This window comes from Acomys minous (genome assembly GCF_964271855.1).
Source record: "Acomys minous genome assembly, chromosome: 8".
In the NCBI taxonomy this organism is placed as follows: Eukaryota; Metazoa; Chordata; class Mammalia; order Rodentia; family Muridae; genus Acomys; species Acomys minous.
Window position 1 is genome coordinate 29,525,083 of NC_140489.1, and position 18,527 is coordinate 29,543,609.

Below are 18,527 nucleotides of genomic sequence, written 5' to 3' on the forward strand. Positions count from 1 at the left end.
GAAGAGCACACCAACTGGTAATCCAATACCAAACGGTCAGCCTTGAAATTATATGCATACAATTAATGAAAAAGAGGCAATGAATTATAAACAGAGTAAGAATAATTTATATATATATATATATATATATATATATATATATATATATATATATATATATGGGTTTGGAGTGGTAAAAGAGAAGGGGGAAATAATATATTAATACTAAAATCTCAACACAATTTCAAATGGACACACACACACACACACACACACACACACACATTCACTTCAAAGAAGACTGCTGGGAGACAAGAGGCACTGTCCTCCAAAACAAACTGTCAAGCAAAGAGCAACAGAGGAGCAGTGAGCCCCACCCCACTGTTCATCTCCAGGGGACAGAGCTTTCACCATCTCTGGATGTCCAAGACAAAAGAAGGTATAAAAGCCTCCAGCTACCAGGTTGAACAAAAAGGATTGGGGCCAAGAGCCTGGGTCTAAGAATCCTCATATACATTTTATTTATTATTATATTTGGGAGCAAGCTGACCAAAATCAGAAGATTTGTAAAGTTGATGACAACAACAACAACAACAGCAATTCATAGTTTTCTACAAATTCTTTTGACCTCCATAGGCTTCGGGTTTAATGACATTTATTTCAGCAGTAGCTGAGTTCCCTATTAAACAGAGATGCAGCTCATAACATAATGCAACTAAATCACTCTTGTAAATATTTAATATCATTGCCTTTCTTTTTGCCTTTTAACAAATCACTATCAAAGGCTAAGCACATAGTAGAAAACACATTTATTTATCCTATCCTGGAAAAAAGCTTAGTGCTCATGCATCTTATCTATCTGGTTCTCCAAATGACTTTGACACTTGAGAGCCCTTCTGATCAAAGCTGTTCAAAGAAAAGCAATTTTGTAACAATTTAAGAACTGACTTTGCACAGTGATCAACATTCCCCGAAGTTGCCTCAGGGAAAAGACCCTAAAGTTAACCAATCAGATGCATAGATAAATCCTGAAAAGGGAGACTAAGAAGGAAAGGAAATACATGGTATTTGCTTTAAAAAAATACATCCTCACTTGAGAAAAGGTTCAATATTTCTTTTATTTAAAATATTTGTAAGTAACACGACAACCTTCTGAATGGATGGAAGGAAGGAAGGAAAGAAGGAAGGAAGGAAGGAAGGAAGGAAATGAAAACATTAAGTGATAGTTTGAAACCCAATCCCTAGAGGAGCATAGCCTTAAAGAATATCCTTAGAGGACATTTTTACAGAACCCAACATGCATCTACTCTGACATAAACCATAAATATAGGACACCAAAAAGGAAATAAATGGGGATAAAAGTATGTTGAAAGTCAACTGGTGTTCTTCTCTTACTTCAGTCAAAACAAAACAGTGAACATAACTAATTATTAAGAGACCCAGCACTTTGTGAAGCCTTGATGCCTGACAATCAGGTCTCAGACTGGGAAGGTATTTGGGAGAAATTTTTATTTATGAAGTTCACAAACAGTTCCAGAACATCTCTTATATGGCATTAGTAATAAAAGTCACTCATTAATATTAATAGTGATAATCACTCATAATGCATTAGTGGCCTATGAGTGATCCATAAGAATGTCATTCAGCAGTGAGGGTAACAAAGTCTTAGTGGCCATTTGGAGGGAGGAAGAAGAAAGAATATTGGGAGTCAGAAAGTCTGGTCCAAGTCCTGACAATGCTCCAGATTATCAGTGTAACACTCACGCCCTCTCAGCATGTTTATTCATCTGCAAAATTACAGTGCAAAGGACTAAAGGAATTCTAAGTTTCCTCTCCCTCTGAAATTATATGCTTCTAAGATCTGAGTCAACAAATCAGCATTTTGTAAAGTAACTGTAAACCAAATGCTTTTATTTTCTTCATGGCTCATATATTTCCATCAAGTCTGTAAGAAAATCCCATAGCTCTCTTTGTTCACAACAAAAAACAAACACATCTATGAAAGACATAATGGACAAACAGGTTTTATCAGAATTAGGTTTCTGGTTTGGTTTGGTTAACTGGAAATCTTAAAGAAGGAAAAGGGAAAAAAGGGAAGAAAAAAAAGAAGAAGAAGGAAAAGGACCACATTATCTCTTAAGGGAGGCTGCGTGCTCTCCATGGTGCTGAACCCTGAAACAGCACTAACAACAGTGATTTCTGTTAAACACTTTGGAATATTGGATCTGGGCATATACAAATGGGAGGGGGGGAATCATACTGTCATTGTCTTTAGGACACATGTAATTCCATGGTTTACTTCTCTAACACGATACTGTGCAACTTAATACAATTTTATCAACATTAATTACTACAACGTTCTTTCAGGTAGGCTTATTACAAGTAAAAACTTATGGAAGGTTAAAAATGAATGGACCATATGCTCAAAATTCCTCAGCCTATTGAATGTCATATTGCTGAGATCTATTTGTGATTATGTTAACGTCTGTTAATGTGTATGATTCATAGATTAATGTTTTTATTAGAGGCAAACCCAAAATTAAGTCATGTGTGTGTGTACATGTGCATTGTGTGTTCATGTGTGTGTGTGTGTGTGCGCGCGCGCGCGCGCGCACGCACACACATGCACGTGCATGCATGCATGTTCGGTGGGGGGGGCACTTAATGGATCCTCCTCCAGCCTCTTTTTAATCCAGAGCTATAGCTCTGAATTAAAATTATTCACATGGACACCTGGTATTCCAGGTTCAACTGCCCCATGAATCAGTGTAGAACTAGGAACTCACTATAAGCCATAATTTCAACTAAGGCACTTATAAATAGCCATTATTGGTCACTTGGGAAACAGAGGAATATATACCTCACTCAGAAAACTACATTTCTATTGCCTGATAAACAAACCCAGGCAAGTGATTTATTGCAGGTGGATCAATGGCAGCCACTTCATAGTGAACAGATAGCACATTCAAAATCCTCAGCTGTATGTGAAGAGAGGCCACAATCCCTTGCTAAGCCATTGAGTCCTAAGCAAAGCACAAGTAATTCTTACAGGAAGCAGCTCTTTCACCTAAATATTCACTGACTGTGAACCTGTCCCAAATTTCAAAGTACATAAGACTTACGCTGACATCAGCACTTCCTGCAGTTCAGTGAGCCATTACTGTTTACACGCACTATCTGGACAACCATTTAAGTGCTTAGGTAATACAAACTGGAAGTGTTTTAAGAAGACTAGTGTCTAAAACTGCAGTTGTTTAAACATCTGTGTTATGCATTTCACCAGGAAGCAGTAATTTCCCTATTGAAACAAATCCATCTAAAAACACTATTCCCAATCAAAACAGAAAGTGTGGTTAAAGACATTCTTAAGTAAAACCAACCCAAAGGCTTCTTTCTCGAGGTGCTGAGACACACTACACTTGAAAAGGGCTTTAGAATTGTCTTGTCCCAAGTTCTTCATCTGAACATTAGTTTTAGTTTTTTACATTCTTGTCTAAAATAAAAATTACAGAAGATGAATTCCATAAGTAACTCTGAAGAGTATTTTTGCCTTCTGGAAGACTGACAATCTGCGCTATCATAACAAAGGCTGGGCAGAGTCACACAGTCAGTGAAAAGACACAGCTTACAAGGACTAGAGGGGTAGCTCAGTGATGGGATGCTGCCCCAGTGTGCCCTGAGGCCTTGGGTTGTTTCTTCATTACCACAATAAAAAGGGCTCAATGTTATTTAAACCTGCATTTCTAGAAGTATTTTTTTCTTGACACTTAATATATGTGATAATACATGTGATATAAATATGTGTAATGCATACATATATTAATATATAATATATAATTAGATATAATATATATAGAGAGAGAAGTTTTATATATAGAGAAGGGTCTATAAACATTCGCTTTTCTCAAAAGCTTTTCACAAGATGGCAGTCTGACTTAGCACACTATCTAAGAGTATATCCTGAGAAATAACAAAACTTTCCCTAAGTTTCATGTGCATTTATATTTTTCCCTAAGGACTATTTTGGAGCCTGGTGATATATTAATTTTAAAGAAATATAACATTTAAAGCTTCCCAAGTTAATAAGTAAAAAAGTGTTAAGCACATGGAGTGAGTGTGTTCTAGACCCTTCCTGCCAATAGCATAACACAGGCACCATGGTAAGGATGACAGTGGGCCAAACCTGCATCACCAAGTTTGTGTTTACAGAAATCACTAAAAGCAGAAGAATGTGATTTTTTATAGCACATTTAAACCATTTGGTAACTTTTAATAGCCACAACAAACAATTGACTATATTAACTAGTTGAACAAGCTTAGGGTGACTATTTCAAGAAAATGGGTTGATTTTTTTCCTATATACGTCTTTACTTGCTACATATTTTATTTTGTTTTAGGAAGAACAGAATACAAAAAAAAACCCTTTGAGGCTTGAGATTTATTTTTCGATGGTACCAAGCCAAAGTTCTGACTCTCATCTCAATAACAAATCTACAGGCATTTGCAAGGAACAGTTATTAGTTTATCTTTAAGTAAATATTTTGATTGTCAGACAGCTTGTTGCAAACAAGGTTTTCTTCCAAATGCTCACTCCTGATGCACCCAAGCTGCTTACACGTCACTCATTTAATAATCTGTGCTTTTGCTCAAAAGCAAGATCATCCTAAGGCAGTTGAAGAACAGGGTAGGAAAAGCATGCTTTGTGGGCTTTTCATTTAAAAGGACTCCAGAGTATGGGGCCTGAGTTTTCTCTCAGTTCTGTGGTCTCTGCACTTCATTACCATAAAGCTTAGGAAATGAGCTATTACGCACCACCATCCTCGTAACTGTTATTACAGAAAATCACACACTCACAAAATAGCATTAATTGTCAGAATTAGCAACCATTTAAAAGGCAGCTGTTCTTTCACTCCTAAATAGGCTCCAAATTTCAGATTCTCCCTGTGTCTTGGCTGTTCCATCTATGCCTCTTACACACGCACATACACACGCATGCACACACAATGGATCCTTAGCCAAACAATTTTTAAATGATCTATATTTTAAAAAAAACAGAAAATCCGTGTATTAAGCAACATTTTTCACCCCAGTTCTTGCCACCACTGTTACAATTGGCTGGAAAGCTTCCAGACTAAGCAGCCGCAGTTTCCAAAGCTGCAGGTGGAAAGGCTCTGTTTTGTGTGGGCTGGGGGTGGGGGTGGGAGTGGGGGAGCAGTATCTCTTTAAGAGTCAACAGTAAATTAACTTGCCCATAAGAGTGAAATAATTAGCAGTTAGTAGCTTATTAAAAGGATGGCAAAGGCCAAGCTGCCATCTGGGATCTCCAGTTTCTTGTGATTGTTATTATGTCAAGATGTGCCAGTTGCATTAGCTTTCATGTCACTGTGCCTGCCCTTACTTTACATGTAAATTTTAGTGAAAGATGCAACACTTTTAAAATCAGATGTCCATCAGAAAGCACTATTAGTCTGGCTTTTTACAAAGCATATGTTCTTTTCCTCCTCTGCTATTCTACTCACTGCTAAATGCCTTAGGAATAAAAAGAGAAAACCCAATGATATCAATTAGATATGGTCTTTGTGCAAAGAGAAACATGAGCTTTATCAAAAACAAGGCCAAGCTGCCTCACAAAAGCACAACAGGATTGCCTCTGTTTACACACAGTGAAAACCACAATGGCTCTGTCTCTCACAGTTCATCCTTCTTAATGAAGCTAAAGCCAGTGATGGTCTGCAGTGGATTGTTAGACAAGCACACGAATACCTGGAGAGGGAGCAAACACGTAAATTCAAAACAAACAGAGTATAGTGACATACACTTATGGAGTGACAGACGCAGCATATCTCCTAATCTGGACAGTGTTGACAAGAAACCTTAAGCTGTATGCTTGCAATCATACATTTAATATACTCTATATTGCATATGCTGTGCACCAGTGAAGATAGATAATATACAAGTTAAAATATATTCTACGTGTACACACACAAAACATATTGACTTTTCTGAATCTGAGAATTCAAAGAGTGGAGGAGTTGAGTAACAAAATGATTACCTATTACATTTCCCTTAAAAGTAAAAAAAAAAAAAAAAAAAAAAAAAGATTAATATTGAAAACTGTAGTAAGCCGGGCGTGGTGGTGCACGCCTTTAATCCCAGCACTCGGGAGGCAGAGGCAGGCGGATCGCTGTGAGTTCGAGGCCAGCCTGGTCTACAAAGCGAGTCCAGGACAGCCAAGGCTACACAGAGAAACCCTGTCTCAAAAAAAAAAAAAAAAGAAAAGAAAAGAAAAGAAAAAAAACTGCAGTAAGTAAAAAATAGCTTATGTTTAAGTCAGTTTAATTTAGAAGAAGTAGTTGAAAGTTGCCTTTAAACTCCCACAGATTCTCACCATCAAAGAGTCTAAAGCACGTTTGTTCCCCTCAACCCTTGGATACCCAGTGCCTAGCAGCCATTGACTATACATGAATACTTGTTGAGGGCCATAGGATATTGACTCTACATGAATACTTGTTGGGAACTAAAAAAAAACCTTGATTTGCTAATGTTGAAAGAGAGATTCTACTAAATCCAGAAATATACTGAAATATATTATTTTGGTATATCTACAAATGGAAGCTATATTTGGAAACATATTAATACCACATAAACCTATCAATGAGTTTTTTGGACAAACTACACTTATACCCATATACATAGACTCCTGCCGTGCATACCTGAGAAAGGGATCATGACAGATATAAGCTTAAGCACATAAATAGGTACACCATGGTTGTACTCTTGTCAACATTTTTCTAACTGGAAACTCTTTTGAGGTCTTTATACATAAGATATATCATAAAGATAGTACACTGTAATTCAACATAACCTTTACATTCAGGCACTACCAAAGTCTAGTTCTTATGGGTAGACTTATCGACCTGCTATTGAAAATTATATATCCCTTCAGACCAACCAATTTGACTTGTTAAACAAAGGTCCATGCAAATAGATAATCCAGAAAATACATTCTTTTATGTATTGTCAACTGGAATTTAACTGAGACATTCCATTGGCATAGTGAACGTTTTATTAATAGATCTTAACATTCACAGTTTTTAAATGTTCCAAAATAAAACAAATTGTGTAAAAAATGTCTTCAATGTCCAATGAAAATTTCTGAACAAGGAGAGAAAGAAGTAACAACCTACCTTTCATATTTAAAAGCACCATTTTAAAGTCATCACTGCTGAAACACAGAACTACTAACATCAGGCAATTTATCTTTTATGTTTCAAAGACATCCATTTTCCCCCAAAAATTTTCAAAACATTAAAAGAAGGGCAGGTAGAAACATGGAAAGTGGGCTTTTTAAAAAAAAACAAAGTGATTTTATTCATTGTTAAGAGGGAAAAAATTAGTGGAGGAAAAACAGATGAGACAAGAGATGGAAATATAATATTGCCTCTATTTTATTATAATTAGATATTTATAGAGCACAGATGAGTTTATTTTCATAATTAGTAGCTGGCATTACATTTACTGATTTGCATAAATAGTTGTCTATCAAGACAGTAACTTATTTGCAGGGTGCCTGAATTCTAGCAGGGACAACAGGGAGCTCAACTTCTCCAATCAGCTCTCCTAATGTTATTACCAGCAAAATACAGCCTACATGAGTTAATGTTCAAGTTCATGTAGCTTGATTCTCTCCTTCCAATTTGGCCAGTTCATTAGTTCAGCATTAGAAGGCCAATGATCAGATCTACATGGGGAAAACACACATTAAATAAATCACAAATAGTCTCTAACATCTAAAAGCTTGAATGTGTGTTTAGAATGTATGTTCAGTAAAAATTCTGTAGGGAAAAAGAAAAAAGACTTAAGTATCCATTACAACTTTTATGATATACACCTTATCAGTCCTTGGCAGTTATAGAAGATGAACACTACCTTTTTTTTTTCCTGGCCATTCTCAACAGTCTACACATCCTCCTGAATATGTCTACATCATTTAACAAAACAAACTTCCCAGAATGCATGAAGATCTATGATAGTAGCAGGAAGAGAAAGAAAGATTTCTGAAACTGACTGCTATGATCAAAAAGAAAACTAAGCATGCTTGTTGTGCCTCTCTCCCGCCAACTGCTCACAACCAACAGGAAATCTCAGAGAAACAGTTTGCCCTGTCTCTTTCTTAAGCCACGGGTAAAAAACTTGTAGCTCATCAGTTGAGTCATTGGGCAAGTGCTATGTACACTCTTTGTCCACTCACATTCATTTACACTGCAAATTCTACAGGAAGAGAATGCAGTTAAGAGCTGGCATGTTTTCTAAAACACACATCCAGTCTCTCTTAAAGCCCTGGTGATAGACAACCCACATTCTTGCATGGTAGCAACCAAGTGAGGCAGAGCGGAGGCTGCTGACGCAGACAGGATTTGTGTATTACAGTTTGCCACAGTCTCTGCCACCACCACCTAGTGCTTTCGTCTTGTTCTTAGTTTGAGTCTTGGCAATAGCTATGAGGTCTCTCTGTTGGCATCTGAGTTGGCAACTCCTGCTCCAAATTCAATTTCAGGAGAAAGTATTGGATCACTTGCCTCAGTGTAGACTGTCCCCAAATGGACAAGAGAAAAAGGAATGAACCCAAACAAACTCTCAATTCTTAAGGAATGGAGCCATGGAGAGTGTATTTAAAAGCTAGAAAATGCTGATTTTGGAAGAACTCCACTGGTCAGCTACTGCTGGATAAAACCACGCTTGCTTTTGGCCACAGGCTACCCAATGGCCTCCTGAATGCAGAGGTTGACATTATGCCAGAACCGCTGCTCAGTCCTATAGATTTAACCTCACTGGGCTTACTATTTTATCACTAGGCTTTTAAAGAATGACAAGATCTGAAGCATCTCTAGTCTTTTCTCTGACAAACACTTAACATTAGTCCAAGACTTTCCCACATTTACCCTCTTATAATCCACAACCATTTCCCTCTGATACTTGTATACATAGCGCCAAGAGAAGACCCAGTAGAAAAGGGCACTGGGGCCAGAATGCCTGGTCTCTCCCCATGACCCTTGGTACTCCTTTGATTAGTGGTTTGTGGTAATAAGGATAGCAGCAAGAGGTGCAAGTGTTTTAAGGAGAATGACTCCATTAAGAGCACCAACAACTGAAAAGTCAAATCCTACCTATCTCTGCCCTATATCTAAAAGCCAATTGTTTGATTTAGTTAAGCATCAGACAATTACTTTGACATCTATCATGTACAGCTCTGGACCAAATTTTGGGCTCATACAGAATGGCTAACAGTGATGGCCAAGACACAGTCCCCTATACTCTTTGGGGGGGGGGGGAGGTAGGTAAGTGATGCTTGAAACATGAGTACACCTCATGCATCATGCAAGAAAATTGATTATAGGCAATTCATAAGAGTAGCATGAAATCTGACAGATCTAAGAGACTGAACCTTGAGATAGTAAGAGGGAAAAGGGTATGTAAAGGCATTCTGGAAAGGGGGAAGAGCTCAAAGAAGAGTTCGTGGGAAGGGAAAGGCAATGTGGGTTGACATAAAGAACACTACAGGCTTTAGGTGGCAGCAGGGCAGGCAAAGGCCACAGTGGGACCAGGTTATATGTAAAGCCGAAGATAGAGAACTTAATGAGAGTCCACCAAAAGCTTTTTGAGCTGATGAGCTACATGATCCGATTTCATTTTAATTTTGCTTTATTTTCACTTTGGGGGAAATAACTGACAGCGAGATAAGAAGGATCAGAGACTTTGAATTCCTTTCTCATGTAACACATTATACTAAGCACATCTGGACACTAGCCAATGAAAGTGTTTGTCTTCCATATACTTGCAATCTATAGAAATGGGTGGCCTACTCCCCAGTAAGTTTAATACAAGTTGTTAGAAAGATGCATGGAGGCAAAGTTCAGCACTGCAAGCCATGCTCACGAACGACATCAAAGAAACCAGGAGTTCTAAGTGTGAGCAGGGTGGGCAGAGGATCAGGGAGGAAAGGCTGCTGAGAGAAAGGGAGCTGGCAGAGTAAGCAGTCCTGTAAGGTAAGCTGGTGGCCTGTTTGGCTGAAGCAGCAATTTTGTACGGAAACTCAAGGGAACAGGTTAAATGAGAAAAATGGGGCCACACTGGAGACTGCTCTGGAAGTGAAGTAGCTAATCCTGTATCCCACGTGGTAGACAGCAGAGTTTACACAGCTCTCCATCAGTGGGCTGACCAGAAGGAAAAATCAACAGGGAGACACACTAGGAAAAGATAACGACCTAATAAGCTCTGGATGCAGACAGCAATGCAAAAGTCACTCTAGAGCCAATCCCAGAATGCTCTCTCCACTCACTGGAGGGTGAGCATTCAGGAAGGAAGAAGATAGAAAAGAGTTTGTATTAGTCAAGCCTGGGCAGTGAGGAAGAACGGACAACAGAACAAGAAACCTGTTTGTAGACAAATGACACTAAGGTTGGCTTTTGACATAGAGAGGTGACAGTATGAGGTGACATTTATATGGATATATGCTGCAGCAAATGTAAGGTAGCAGGCTGGAACTTTAGAACAAACGTTATCTGAAAGAGAGCTAGGAGGTTAGTACATGGAGATCATACTTGTATCTCAGACAGGCCATGTAGAGTAGTGGTCACGGACTCTGATTTGTATTTAATTCTCATTTACAAGGCACCATACTTCTCTCTGTGCCTTGTTATCAGTACCACTAAACCCAGATAATTCCACCACAGACCTCATAGAAGAGTGGGTGTTAAGTATGACAAGACCCACAAAGCACAGAGAGCACAATGGCCAGCATACAAAAATATAGCCGGTACGGATGAGGACAGCAATGACCCACAGAAAGAAAGATCCCATGTGCAAAAACCCACAGACGCCCCAAACACCATTTTTAGGGGATGTTTGAAGAGAAAGATGAAGAGACAAGGAGGATGGAGGGGAGAGGAGAAGAGAGAAATGGTACCACACATTTTCATCCAACTAAGTCATGGGCAGATAGGTGGTTTCACCTAGAAAGAGGTCTCTGGCCACTGGCCTCTTCCTCTTCCCCACCTATTCTCTTCCAAAGGTGACAATTCAGCAAATGGGGTAAGGGTTCAGGGTAAAAGGTTTCTTAGGATTAATCCACCTGGGGTTATCATTAAAGGAGCAGGCAACCAAGCTAGTTCAAAACGGAAATAGCCAAAACACTCCCAAGGCAGCTGTACAGAAGACTTAAAACTGAAAGGAAAAATGACCAGTTCACTGACAAGTGCTCAGTTGAGCACCTGGAATAACTTCTCGACCCTGTCTTTTGGTCATATCCTCACAACAGAATTCATTCTCTCTACTTACGCTATTTGGCAGCTTTTGAAGGCAACAGCAGTGGACTGGCCCATAAGGACAGGGGACAGTTATCCAGGAGGGGAGAACTGGATGAGATACATACTTATAAATTATCAACCAACGTCTTCCTTACTGTGGTACAGCTAATCCAATGTTACCATGTAAGCCAGGTTCTCTGGGCTTGGAGATAGATGAGTGAGTTTAACCACCAAAAAGCATAAAGGCATGGGCAAGGATAAGAAGTCCACCCACGTATCACCTCTCATCCCTGACCAGGTGGCAAAATACTTGCTTTGTACATTAACATCCCTCGTCGCCTCTTTCTTTTTCCAGTGTGTTGTAGTTTTATTTCTACAGTTGTCCATGTTTCCCTACTTCCACTTTTCTTAGCCTATCACCCGTGCCCTTACTATCCCATCTCCCAGAAGTACAAAAATTACCACACCGAAGAAAAAAGAATAAACAAACACCCCCCAAAAAATCTACAGTTAGTAAAATTAGGCAATTCTCCAATCCTCTCCCCTTTCTCCTCCATTATCACCCTGGTGCTGATGGTGCTCCAAATCCAGTTATGTGTAAAATCCATCAGTTATGAGGCACCTTTTTCTCCCCATACCTGAAATATACATCACAAGAACGGGTCTTAGAACACCTTACCATGGAGTAAAACACATCTCCACACAGCACGTCCATTTGAAGAGACCCTATTCCTGTTAGGCACCATGTGACGTCATATCTGAGGTTCAGACTAGCTTTAGGGGGTAAGCAGAACCATCCCCAACACTGAGCACAGGGTTCACTGAAGGACAACAATCACAATGGGTTTTCTTTCCTTCACACGATGTTAAAAAACAGTTAACTTCTAATATGACCTATATATTCATCAAAATCAACAGTGTCCCCTCACATGCATGAATAATTCAGAATGCACATTGGTAGGTTGAAAGACTGATATAAATAAAGCGATCTACCTTTACTTCTACCTACAGAAAGGAAGCAGAAGGTCCAGTTAAGGAGAGGAAGCATGTGTCCACCATGGAGGAGGCAAGAGAGAGTGAGAGAGAGAGAGCGGACATCAGCACAATGGAGGCACACTGTGGCAAGTCTCAGGACAGAGGGCACAGGAGGTTCCCCTCCCCCCACCCTAGCTCTCCAGGAGGCAGCACAAAGCCAATGCATGATGGGAGGCTTAAAGAGCAAATGCGGGAGCCAGCCAGGCTGCTCCCATCGGCTTCGTGTTCAAGCTTCGTCCCATTCATTTCTTCTCGGTTCTACCCTTTAAAAACATGCAAAAGCACCACACAGCCGCAAGGATGTGACAACGTTGCATACAGATGAGCAGTCTTAAGGAACATGGTTAGGGAAAGTCTTCAAGAATCCTGGTTCTCTTGTATTTTCCCAACATTCACATGGGACATGAGGACCAAGGGTGGGACATACAATATAAGGGATGTACACACAACACACATAAATACCACATGTATTTGTGGACATCAAATATTAATTCTGGAGATTTGGTGGGAGCCAGACAGAAGTCCCTATCTCCCATGTGCAGGGATTAAGAGAAGGCAGGAGGACCCGGAAGGGAGAAGTGATGGGTTTTCAAGTCGTCATTGTAGGGGTAAGAACGGATGAGGGGACGATGGAAAAGAATGACAGGAAGAGGAATGAAGGCAAAAGGTTTTCTTAAGTCAAATTAAGCCTCCAATAGCAACTTAAAACCTTAGGAGCACCATCACCCAGAAGAATTCTGCATCTTTTCTCAAAACCCTCTCCAAGGAGGAACTCACAGCATCTGTGTTGCATGATTCTTTTCTTTTCTCCAGAAGGGACACTAGTCCGGAGCATGGTTGTACTTGAATGTTCCACAAGTGTACATGTAGGGTTAGAGTAAGGTGTACACTACGGAGTCTCCAAATGCTGTTCATACCAACATTAAGATCAAGCCTTCCTAGGATGCATTTGTGTGTCTGAAATAACCTACGTTAAGATCAAGGGAGTCATCCCTGCATCTCAGCCTGCCCTGTGATACCAGCAATATGATACCTATGGTGTTAGGATTCCACTTCAGTCTGCCTACCTGTGATATCACTGCTTACCTGCCATGGGGGCCCCTTCACGTGGGGCTCTCTGTCTCTCTGTCTCTCTGTCTCTCTCTCTCTCTCTCTCTCTCTCTCTCTCTCTCTCTCTCTCTCTCTCTCTGTCTCTCTGTCTCTGTCTCTCTGTCTCTCTCTCTGTCTCTCTGTCTCTCTGTCTCTCTGTCTGTCTGTCTGTCTGTCTGTCTGTCTGTCTCTCTCTCTCTCTCTCTCTCTCTCTCTCTCTCTCTCTGTCTGTCTCTGTCTCTGTCTCTCTGTCTCTCTGTCTCTCTCTCTCTCTCTGTCTCTCTCTCTCTCTGTCTCTCTCTCTCTCCTCTCACTCTCTGTCTCTACTTTTTCTCTCTCCTTCTTCTTTTCTATCTCTGGGGTACCCCTTCCCCCTTTTCCCTTCAACCTCCCCCCCCATGCTCAATAAACCTTATATTGTATAATATCTGTTGCCTGGCATCTTATTATCTTATCATCTTATTTTCTTTTCATTAATCATAACACATGGTATACCTGGAGGCACCTGAAATGCTAGGAGACCTCACAAAGACAAACCAGGAACGCAAGACTAGAGAACACAGGAGGACATCTAGCGGCTCGCTTTTATGTTGTCACTCGCCATCGTTTGGACCACTAAATTCCATCAATGCACAGAGCTCTGCTCTTCTTTCTTCAGATGGAAAGGCCTTTGCTTTTCAAAGTGTCCAAATACTAGGACTTCCACAGCAAGACCATCCTCTACTCATACTCACTTCCCAGTACTTGATGGGAGTACTTGCTTCCCTCACCCAGCTGTAGGGACAGACAGCCTTCATTCTAACCCCTTATGTAATCCTGGAGAATTCCCCCTAGATGCTCTCCTTCAGATATACAATGATATCTCCTTTCTTCTAAACCAAATACAGTGACATCTGCTTTCTTGAAATGTATAGAGTCCACTCCTTGGCTAATGCTATGGAATACATTAAATTGAAAAAGCATCCTTATTAATTCAGGATGCCCTCAGCTGCCCACCTCCCAATGATAAACAATACCTTTTAGCCCTGGATGGCTACTTGACTTGGTGGTATCTCCCTTATGGCCAAACCATCTGATAGGTCAATTTGAGAGACTAGGGGACAGGAAGTGGCTATACGTTCTCTAAAGATCAAGGGGGAAAAATCATATGTGGACCTCTTCAACATCTTTCTTTTCTTTTGATCCTCCCAAAGGAGCATTGAGCCTGATATGTGTTTTGAAAAGAAACGGGTAAGAAAATTAAGGAACAGCCTTTTGGTGACAGGGGAAAGCAGGTAGACCAATCTTGCAATCACCTCAAGGCTTAGAAGAAACACAATAGAGGCAATTGAACAGTAAAGCAAAAGACAATTTTAAGTGGGCTCAGTTCTCAGATCCTGATTTGGGCTGATAATGTGGAAAATTTTTACTTAGGAGAGAAAGGCTTCATTCACAGCCCACCCCATGCCTAGCTGAGCTAAATTTCCTGCACACTTCATTCCCTGCATATTTGAATATTTTAGGTTGCAGATGCTGAATTTACAGATCTTTATATGCAGTTTTCTTCAGGGTGTATAATGAATTAGAATCCTGCCATGAGGATATTAGCATGGTTTTTTGGTGATTCTTTTTTTTTTTTTTTCCTTTTTATATAAAATTTAAAACAGTAAAAAACATCAAGGGCTTCCTTTGACCAGGAAGGGCAGAGTATCAGTAAGATGGGAATGAAATGGACAGGTGAACATATAGCAGACCTTTATTCAGAGTAAAGTTCAGGGAGAAACCCAGCTCCTTGCTCCCAAGCTGGGCCCCAGGCTGGGGCCTGGGGAAGAGCAGGAGGAAGTTAATCGCCTGGCTGCTCTGAAATTAGCTTCATTCACCCCCATTATCAATGCATCAGGCCTTATTCCATGCCTCCCTTAGGGGCAGCCCAGCAGGGCCAGCGCCCCGCCTGGCCCAGATGACAAATGGTGAGGAGGAATGGAGAAGCTGGGAGTAGGAGGTGGGAAACCAGGATGCATCAGGGAAGGTGTTCCTCCACAGCAGAGTGGCTCCTGCTGCCAGCCTGGCCCACGATGGCAGGAGGCACAGGCAGCAAATGGCCTTCTATGGAGGAGGCTCTAAATGACCAGCCAGAGGCACAGAGGCAAGCAGTTCAGGCATAGCAGGACCACAGCACAAAGCACCTACCTTGTTCACTCATCATAAGGTGGGAGAGGCCTGGAAGGCAGAGAGAGAGAGAGAGAGAGAGAGAGAGAGAGAGAGAGAGAGAGAGAGAGAGAGAGAGAGAGAGAGGAGGGTGGGGAAAGAAAAAAGAGAAAAGATGGTTAAAATCCCAAATACAATGCAACCGTCTCTAAAGTCTTGCACAGAAGGAGGTGCAGTAGGGACACATGTGCACATTCAGCAGCATGCAGCACACCCTGAACACTGCCGCCTCACACACTATGGGAGGAGCCTGGCTCTTCCATCTAAAGAGCAGGTTTCTGTTTGCAGGATAATAGCAAGGACTTTCTTTTTATTGTTACTCTAGGCAATCCATAGGATTTGTCATAGATCTGCTAAGATTAGGTCTCTGGGAAAGAGACTCAAAGTATCAGGTAACGGTTTCTTTCTTTCAAATTACTTGCATCAGTAATACATGTTCGTTGCAGAAACTGGGAGAAAGTCTGAAGGAAAACAATCAGTGATAATCCCACCATCCAGAGAGAACCATTCTTTTTCTCGCTATGCACTGTATTTTTCTCTACATAAATTGATGATACTGAAAAAAAAACATCAACAGACTTTCTAGGTTGCTAAGAGGACCTAAGACCGTTTCTGTCTTGTTCACCTAAACCAGTGATAACTGCATTCCATCTCCTACCGCTTCTGTTCCACTAGGAAGTCCATGTTCCCTGAGGGAGGCCAGTCCCTGAACGGAACGGGTTAAAGAAGGTAGACAAAATCTCAACAAGCAAACTCCCAGGAGCTCTGGAGGGCCCCCACTGGAGGACTCCTCAGGCCAAGAGAAGCATCAGCTCAGATAAATCTAACAGGAAAGCTTACCAAGCAGCAGCAACTGTACTGGCTATTTGCTCTTGAGCTGTTGCTATTACCACTAAAAATATTTCACAAAGCCCAGATCACCCCCCCCCCCAAGAGCCTCTGCTCAAAGCAAAACTCAGGGATATAGAGGATTAATAAAGGACAAAAAACCCTCTAAAGTATGAAAATCTCTAAATGTTTCTGGAGATTACTAGAGATTTAGAAAAGTAATCAGGGGCTAAATGTAGGTCAAGAAACTGACTTTTAAAAGATCAGTGATATATTAAATACATAGATACACGTGCCATAAATGTCATGGAGTCTATTTTTTAAACAAGTTTCATTAAACTATAATCATGTTTTAAAAGCTCAGGTTCTGGCATTCAGTGTAGTAAGGCCAGGATTAACACTTGTGGAAGACTTGGAGTAATGCCAAAGCAGGTGAGTCTCACAGTTTGCTTTTTTTAAAAAAGTACATTTTTTTTTTTTTTGGTCTTTTGTGGAGCAGAGGAATAGAAGGAAGAGAACGGAGCTTAGATTTGTATAAGAGAAGGTGCATTGAAACACCCTTTCCTCCATAGCTAATGTTTCTGGGACAAATCCTAGGCACTGGGCCTCATGGCCAAAGCACAAAGGGGAAAGGACGTGCAGTAGGTGCTGGGATCTGCAGAAATGGAAGTGAGAAGAGCAGAACATACATAAATCCAGAGGGCCTTGTCACATTTAAGAAATAAGAATACAGATCTGGAAAGATATCTCATAATAAAACAGGGTACTTAAAAGAGGTTTTTTGGGGGGGCTATTTAGGGGTGGGGGACACCTGCTTTATACCTAATACTGAAGATGTTTATAGCTTGAGCAGGAGTAGAAAGGAAAGGCGAGACTCCACCTGAGTCAAAAAATGAACGTAAAATTTTCCAAAGGCAGAGTAAATGGGCCACTTGATAGCAAAGGGCGTGAAGACCCTAGAGAAACCCACCATTGGGGCTCCAGCAGATAAAGAGTGAAGAGGCAGGGCCCCCCAGGCGAGCTAAGTTAAAATCCTGGGGTAAAGGTGAGAATTGGAACAAGATCTAAAATTTAAATCAGTAGCTCACAGGATTCCCATGCTCACAGAAATTTGAGAGCTAGCCCTGTACAGTGGCATATAAATCAAGTTTTGGTAAATTAAATTGTACGATGACTGCAGTAAGCAGAATTGGATCTTTAATGGAACCCTGCGGTGGATCCTTTTGTGACGGGAAGAATCCTTTTAAAATGCAAATAACCTACCACCTATATATTTTTAATATATATTATTAATTTATTGTTTAATTCAAATATGTACTTACGAGCGTTGATGAGGCTACCTACATAGTTGTAGCATTATCACTCAAGGAAAAATATTCATCTTCTTCCAGGTCTAAAATCCTTAAGAAGATTTATCAAGATGTAGCTATGGGATCCTAATGTCAGACTTTGGTGTTAAAGAGAATAAAGCAAAACGGCCATAAACACCAGGAAACAGGATGCGAGAAGGGAGGAGGCCATAATACGGTTTGGTTTTTTAGTTTACCTTTTTTTGTAAAGAAAATTTTACTTCATTGTTAAGAGTTGAATATATTTGTATGCTTTCTCATTCATGCCTATCCTCCAAGATTACAAAATAATGTAACCATTAATTCAAGAGTAATCTCTTGTACTCTAGATTTCTATGTTTTCCTTTCTACCTCAAAATGCTAGTTGCCATTAAAAAAAATCTCAGCAATATTTAAAAAAAAAAAAAAGTCATGAGTTAGGGTGTGGGGCATGGGAAGGGTTAGAAAGAAGGAAAGAACGGAAGAAATTATATAATTGTACTTTAATTTTCAAAATAGCAAATAAAACTATTTTAATTCCTTTAACTGCTAATGTAAGTACCAACAATCCACAACCCATAGACCAATCTATTTAAGTATTACTATATGCAAAGACTGGCATGAGGAATGCAAATACAAGTAAGTACAGCAAATTCCTCAGCCTCCAGGAATTTAGCACCTAGCAGGGAAGAGGTGTGTGTGTGTGTTTGTGTGTGTGTGTGTGTGTGTGTGTGTGTGTGTGTGTTTATATTCACAGAAGCACAAGATGGCTTGG

The 18,527-nt window shown here is 40.3% G+C and overlaps 1 protein-coding gene across 26 annotated transcripts in view; it reads right to left on the reverse strand.

Annotated features, from left to right (window-relative positions):
- NRXN3 (neurexin 3) overlaps window positions 1-18,527 on the reverse strand; it is a 1,580,128-nt gene that overhangs the window by 1,436,102 nt on the left and 125,499 nt on the right. For 24 of the 26 annotated variants that reach the window (XM_084791320.1, XM_084791319.1, XM_084791310.1 and 21 more), the window contains exon 4: window positions 15,579-15,608. The exons of the other annotated variants lie outside the window; for them this stretch is intronic. In XM_084791320.1, the coding sequence (XP_084647446.1) occupies window positions 15,579-15,608 (30 nt within the window). The remainder of the gene's footprint in view (window positions 1-15,578; window positions 15,609-18,527) is intronic. 26 annotated transcript variants of the gene reach the window in all.